This window comes from Mus musculus, chromosome 3 (assembly GCF_000001635.26).
Source record: "Mus musculus strain C57BL/6J chromosome 3, GRCm38.p6 C57BL/6J".
In the NCBI taxonomy this organism is placed as follows: domain Eukaryota; kingdom Metazoa; phylum Chordata; class Mammalia; order Rodentia; family Muridae; genus Mus; species Mus musculus.
The window spans coordinates 109,020,535-109,028,271 of NC_000069.6; the positions used below are offsets into that span (position 1 = coordinate 109,020,535).

Here is a 7,737-nt window from a genome sequence, read left to right on the forward strand (position 1 = left end):
TCCTCCAGTCTCATTAGCCTTGCCACAAACACAGAATTTCTTTGCCTTTGAAGACAGAATAAATCTCCATTGGATACGCCACATTTCTTTTATTCAGTCACCTGTGTGTAGATGCTTATGTTGTTTCACTATCTGGGTTACCAAGTATAGGGATCTTTCAGCATATTGCTTTCACTGTCATGGGATATATACTGAGAAGAGGGACTGCTGGGTTCAGAGCATAGAGTTTCCAGCTTGTAGGCAGATAGTATGTTAGAATATTGGTGACTTTTGGTTACTTTGTGATCTCAGTGTGGAAGAGGAGTTTTTAAAAAAATCAAAACCTTAGCCAGGCTTGGTGGCACACAACTTTAATCCCAGTGTTTAGGAGGCAGGGCATCTCTTTGAGTTCCAGGCCAGACAAAACTACATAGTGAGACCCTGTTTCAAAAACCAGACCAAACCAAACAATAAGTATTGGTTATTTTTTATAGGTGCTGCTTCTTAGTGCCTTTTCATCTTAAAAATCAGCTCAATGCAATGGTAGGGAAGTTGGAAACATCAATGCACATGAAAAGAAATGAATCTTAAAAAAAAACTCATGAAATTTGATAACTATTTCTATATAATAGCCTAAATAAGAACAGATGTGTACTATCTTGGTAACAAAGATGCTTACTATAGTTTATTAATTAAAAAGGCAGGAAGAAAATTACTTCTAAGGGATTTAGTTCAATCATTGGAATTAACATAAAAGAATAATATGTAGTTATTTGAAATATTTTGTAGTTGAATACTTACTAACATGAAAAATTAACTGAAAATACAGCATGATACTATTTTGGTTCAAAAGGCCAGGTCTGGTGGTGTATGCCTTTAAATACAGCCTTTGGGAGACAGAGGCATCTGTGTGGAGTCTGGTCTACATATTGAGTTGCAGGCCAGCCAGAATTACATGGTGAGACCCTGTCTAAAAATAAATAAATATATGAACAAATAAATATGTATCATTGATCACTGTGAGGCAGTAGTATGTATATATGTGTGCATTCATGTATGCATGTATGTAGGTAGGTAGGTATGCATAGGGACCAATGGAGGCTAGGTTATATACCAAAATATTAATAATGGTGGTAAGCTCTGCATGATTAATTTATTGAAAATATTTGCTATTTTTGCTTCTCTAAGTTTTCTAACATGAAAACATTTTTACTTTTGCAATATGGCAAAAATTAACTGGAAAGAAGTACATGATGTCCAGTGAATTAAAATCCTGAAAACAAAGATGTTCTTTGGCAAAAACAAAAAAGAAATCCTTTTAGCTTGTTTACAGAGTCAGAGATACAATACACAGATGTGCGCCTCGCTTCCCGGACACTCCCTGAGTTCACATGTGGTTTTTCCACAAGTTCATGAGAAACTTGGAAACGTATTAGTTACCAACACAAACACCACACACACACACACACACACACACACACACACACACACACAGGGAGGGAGGGAGGGAGGGAGGGAGAGAGAGAGAGGCAAGGCAAACTGAGAAATCACAGATATGTAGGAAGAGTCCCTTCCCATCATTCCTTGCTTAAACAGACCAGAATTAAACATGTCCTCATAACTGCAGTAAGCTTTAAAAGTGACTTACATACTTTATTAAGGGGAGTTCTGGAAAGATTCAAATAATACAATGTTCTGTTTTTCTGAAAGGTCTTCAAAAATATTTTATTAGGCAGCCGCTTGGCTTCAGTTGAGTAGACCATTGTAACATTGCAATGTATTTTCTAAATGTTTTGTTAACTGTGGTGAGACCTAACCACTTGCCTTAACCATTTTTTAATGTCACTTCCTCAAAATAAAGAGTTGGATATTTTTTTTTCTAACTTCTTTTTACCGATTAAACTTTCACAGGAGAATCTAGATCCTTCTAAAATTCATTTTCACTAATCATCTATAAACAGGGAAACCAGTATATGGACCTTCTAATGGGAATAAACAGGCTTGTATGGCCCCAAGAGGCCAAGAATATAAGAAATACATGCACTGAAATAACTGTGCCTTCGATCAATTGTCAGGTCCACTGTCCCCTTAGATGAAATATATTAAGCATACAGCTTAACTCTTCTCTAGAGCAGTGCTTCTCAACCTTCCTAATGCTATGACACTTTAATACCGTTCCTCATGGTGTAGTGACACCCCCCACCCAACCACAAGATTAATTCATTATGCTGGGTGTGGTGGAGAGCATGCCTTCTGCATTGAATCCTAGCACTTGGGAGGCAGAGCCAAGTAGATCTCTGACTTTGAGTCGAGCCTGGCCTTCAGAGTGACGTTCTGGGACAGCAAGGCTACACAGAGAAACCCTGTCTCAAAAACTAAACCAAAACACAAATATATGTTTGTTGCTACTTCATAACTATAATTTTGCTACTGTTATGAGTCATAATGTAAATATCTGATGTGCAGGATATTGGCCATGACCCACAGGTTGAGAACCTTTGCTTTACAGCCACGTCCAATGTTTTCCCCCACCCCAAACAGAACTGAAAGGGCATTACCTCAACTTCCTGACTTCTGTCAATGACATAAGGCATTGACCACTGCATTATCACCTGCCATTTACTGATGCGAAAAAGCCTGCATTCAGGTTCTCACAGCCTCTCATTTGTCTCTCCATCGCTAATCTATCTATTTTTTGCCACTTGAATCTAAACAGCAGCAGACTGCCAGCCAGCCAGCTGGCTCAAATTCCACTTTAATCACGTTACGGTGCAGTTCGAGAATACAATATTGAATTCTATCCTTTGAGTAGGGAAATCAAACCCTACAATGCCATTCAAAGCCCCTCTCTAACATCATCTGCTGCTTCTGCTCGTGGGAACTCTCCCATCAGGCTGATGCAGCACCAACCCTCTTAATGGCTTGCGCGGGCTCTCCTCTCACCTCTTTCTTCTCAGTGCAAATCCATCCTCTAGGTGTGTTCAGCTGGAATACCAATGCAGATTTCAGCAACCATCATAACTGTAAATAAAAGACTTTTCCTTTTCAGAACTCTCATAGCGTCTGACCCACTGATGAAGCAGTAAGCCATGTGTCTCCCACCATCTAGCAACTGGACATCTATGATCTAATTTCATTAATTAGAGTCAATTCCCTCATGGACTTTGTATTTGCTTTACTTCCCACATCCCTCGGCAGGGAGATAGAAACTTGCTAAGTGCTTAAGTGATATCTGGTGAGCAATGACTCATCTGCACGTTTAGTTTGTGAACAAAGGCAAGGGATGTGTGGATGTGTGTGTGTGTGTGTGTGTGTGTGTGTGTGTGTGTGTGTGTGTGGTGTGTAACATGTGTGTCCATTAAGACCCTTTTTCAACAATACAGACATTATTTTGTGTGGGGTCCCTCAGACCGTGCCTAAGGTTTGGTGATTCCTTATGTACTGGCTGCTTTTGTGTGTCAACTTGACACAGCTGGAGTTATCACAGAGAAAGGAGCTTCAGTTGGGGAGATGCCTCTACGAAATCCAGCTGTAAGGCATTTTCTCAATTAGTGATCAAGGGGGAAAGGCCCCTGGTGGGTGGGACCATCTCTGGGCTGGTAGTCTTGGGTTCTATAAGAGAGCAGGCAAAGGAAGCCAGTAAAGAACATCCCTCCATGGCCTCTGCATCAGCTTCTGCTCTCTGACCTGCTTGAGTTCCAGTCCTGACTTCCTTGGTGATGAACAACAGTATGGAAGTGTAAGCTGGATAAACCCTTTCCTCCCCAATTTGCTTCTTGGTCATGATGTTTGTGCAGGAATAGAAACCCTGACTAAGACACCTTAGAACTCAATGGACTCCGCATACAGCTGTACTCATTGCTGAAGACACTACGGTTCCGGAATTCGCAGCAGCATCCGCTCACAGCGACACCAACATTGGATTGGGGGAGATGTGCTGTCTGACAGGGACACTTATCAGGTTTAACTAGGACTGGCTGCTTAGGCAGCTGTCTTCTCCTCAGCAGGATGCAAAGTCCAGGCTCTCAGAAGGCATTTAGCATGAACCACATAGGTGTACAAACAGTCTAAGCACTGTAAGGCATGCTTGTCATCCAGGCAAGAAGATCAGGACACTCATCAAGGTCACTCTTGACATCAGGCCTTCCTAGGATGACAGTCACGAGCCCGCTTTAACCCTTTTACGCAGAAGTCTTTTCATATCGCTATGGGAGAAATGTTAGTCTCAACCACTTACAACTCAAAACGGTCCCCTAGAATAATTTTCTATATTAAAATTTAGCAGCCAGAGATGATCTATTCTTTAGATTGGTACCTGCTACTCAGGCTACACAATTTTGATTATTTCAGGTTTTCTATTTCTCCCTGTAAAGGAAGGTATGTTCTTTTTATTGAAGTGTGTGTATGCACACACACGTGTGTTTTAAGGCTGCCTCATGTACTCTAGGCTAGCATCCTTCTGCTTCTACATTAAGTTCTGAGACTGAGATCTGCACCACTGTACCTGGCACACTTTGGTAGGATAAAGGAATTGGTAGAAAAATCTAAGCAAACGTCTTCATCACCAAATGCCAAAATACATTCAATGTTTCAGGCACACTGTCTGAGGAAACCCTCAAGATGGCCTTAAATCACTGGCTGAGTTTTCCAAATTTTAGCTGTGAATGCCTAAGTAAACCCACGCAGGGTCATCACGGTGGGACTGAGGTTTGCTAAGCCCTGGTTAGGGCACTATTAACCTCAATTCTCTTCATAAATCCAGATTTTAGTTGGAGGAAAGGTTTGTTTAACACAAGCAACCTGACTTTTATTTTTTCCTGTGTGGAGAAATCAATTATAGCCCTCATACCTTAACTTATTAGGCAGCTGCCGACTCAGAAACTCCTCAACAGCACACACCTTTTTTCTCTGTCTGACATCACGCTGTCTGAAGTTAGACTTGGGCCAGAAACTTGGCATCACGCGATCAGACAGGAGGGGGTCTTGGGAAGGTATGCTTCCTAAGACTCAATTCACTTACTAGCATAGTAAAACTCTCCACCTCATAGCCCTACCTAGAGTAATCAATATGTTTAAACGGCCCAGTGGACATGTGTACTGGGAGTGAGGTGTGTGTGGGGGGGAAATGGTCAGACTTGTGACTGACTGACTTGTGAGGCAAATCAACACTCCATGCAGAAAAGGAGGTAGAAAAGAAAGAAGGTAGGTAGGCCCATGTTCTGACCACCAGGTGGCACCATTGAGGCAGAGGCTTACGTCTATCTGTTCCAACTTGGGGGAGGGGGAAAAGAACCCTCCAGGAAAACTTTGTCTAGGCCTCAGAGTAAGGCTGTCACTTGACCCCCGCATGGTGTTCAGGATTTCCATTGCAAGAGCTAGGAAGTTTTACACACATACACACGCGCGCGCGCGCGCGCGCGCGCGCGTGTGTGTGTGTGTATGTATGTATGCATGTAGTTTTTTCCTCTCCACAGTTCATTGTTCTCTGACAGCAGTGTTAAAATGGTTGTATAATCAATTAGCTGAATGTCTACAGGTTTGTCATCACAGTTAAATATTGAAAATTATCCTCAGTGGATTTTTAAAAATAAATTTGAGGATCAATAGTGCCGCGTACATCTGTTCATTTAGGCAATTTGGCGTTTCCTGGCTTCCACGGGATTCATTATTGCCAGAGAGGGCAGTTTTCTGGCTTCCGTCCCACAACCCATTGACATTTTTTCCTTTACATTATTAATGGAACAGCAGATAAAAAGAATATTTTTTAGGGTAAAAATGAAGTTTACGTAGACAAAACATATATTGACGACTAGCCCCTTCTCCTTGACTTTAAGAACTTAAAAGTTCATTCCAAAACTTCTTTCATGTATCTTGTTTTTCTGTAGAGAAAAATATCTAAGAGCAAATCTATCAATGTGTAACCTGCCCTTAAATTACTCAAGGAATCCTGCCATACATGGCTGCGTTCTGTCACCTGCTGTCAGATTCTTTCCCAGTGTCTAGGTGCTCATTTTAAAAGGACATGGAGGATAAGGTCTGGGCTCTCTTGATTCTAAGTCTTTCACTGAGACCCACTAGTGGCCACTTGAAGATGGGTAATTGAGAATATAAGCACATTAACTGGAGACATAGCTCTAAGGCAAGCCAAAGACTACATAGTCTCGTCTGCCAGGAACGCTTGACTCAAGACAAGCCCGACCAGGCGTATCCCAAGCTCTATCGTGGCCACCCTAAGTCCCAGTAAAGTCTCAGTAATTACGTCAACCACAGGCGGTTCCGAGTGGGAGCTCTTGGACTGTAACAGTTTGGGTCATTTTCGCTTCTCTAAGGTTTACGGTCTACTTTGGATTTTGCAAATATGGGAAATGTCTTTGGACAAACCAGAAGCATCCTTTCTGTGTCTCCACCGTTCCTGAAGAACTGGGGGGAAAGCAGACTCAGGGGCCACCTGAAGATAGGCGCGCGGGACAACCAGCCCAGCCCACTGCGAAGCACTTGGTGCCGTTTGTTCGATGCTCTGGCTGATTTCAGACTCGTCTCTGGAGGACGATGAGCTCACCGAGCTGGCAGCTCGACAGAGCAAAGGGGCCAAGCATAGAAAGGGATGCTGGCCGTGCAAGAAGCCCCTGCCTGCGGGCAGCCGCGGGAGAGCAGCTCCCGAGGCTCCTTACCTGGAGGACTCGGCGGTGAAGCTGCCGCCGTCCAGCAGCCGCATCTTGCAGAAGAGGACCCCGTTGACGAAGGGCACCGAGGAGAGCTCCTCGAGCTCGAAGTCCACCTTAAACTTAAACTTCTTCTTCTTCATCATCGTGAGGGCCAGGCGCCGGCGAGCGGGCTGCGCGGACGGGCGCCGCCGCCTCAGCTCGGCCGAGCCTCGGATCCGCCCAGCCCCATGGCCCGGGCCGCGAGCGGCGCGTGGGGGCGCAGCCGGGGGGCGCCGCGAGTCGGCGGGAGCCGGGGCCGCCTGTCGCGGCAGCCCGGGCCTGAGAGCACCGGCGGCTGCAGCGCGGACCCCGGCCGCCCGCGAGGAGCGGTCGCCTTGCAGCTCGCCCGGGGAGTGGGCGCCCTTTCCGTACCGCCGCCGCCGCCCGTCTGATCGCGAGCAGAGAGAGAGGCGCCGCTAGGAGAACGGTCGCTGCCGCCTCCCTGCCCGGGGCGCCCCCAGCGGCCGCAGCCGGAAGCGCACCCAGCGCGGAAGCGGGCGGTCCGCGGAGGGCGGAGGAGCTCCGGGCGGGCGCGCGCCCCGCCGGGGAAGCTGGGCAAGCTAACACGCGACAGCAGCGAGCTCGGCACGCCTCCCCGGGGTTAAAAAAAGACAAACCCAGCCGAAAAAGCTTCCTTGTGCAGCTTCCTCTGCGCCTTTCCTTTCTGGGTTTGCACCGCCCCCCTTTCTTCCCCTCCCCCTCCAGTGATTTCACGGCCTCTGGGTTTGAAGATAAATAGAGACAAATAGAATCCCAAACCTAAAAATCTTCTGTAGGGTCTCTAAACCCCACTAGCTCTTAAACATTAGATGAAAGTCAGCTAGGAGAAAGGAAAAGATTAAAATTTGCTGTGGCCACACCAAGTGCCCAAGCAAGGGGCTGTGCCTTGTGTTTCCCGTCATTGATGGCTTGTTTATTTAATTTCTGTCACCCAGGAAAGAAAAAGGACCAGAGGAGTTAAAATACTTTCCCCTTTAAAATCTGTACATACTGTGAACACATGAAGTCAGATTCTAAAGGCATACTTAAAAAATTCTTTTTAGATGAATATCAA

General features: G+C 45.2%; 1 protein-coding gene across 1 annotated transcript in view; it reads right to left on the reverse strand.

The window, feature by feature from the left end:
* The window catches only part of Fam102b (family with sequence similarity 102, member B), a 56,611-nt gene extending 49,538 nt beyond the window's left edge, over positions 1 to 7,073 (reverse strand). The window contains exon 1 of the mRNA NM_001163567.1: positions 6,651 to 7,073. Within this exon, the coding sequence (NP_001157039.1) occupies positions 6,651 to 6,787 (137 nt within the window). The 5' untranslated portion in view covers positions 6,788 to 7,073. The remainder of the gene's footprint in view (positions 1 to 6,650) is intronic.
* Positions 7,074 to 7,737: the final 664 nt, after the last annotated feature.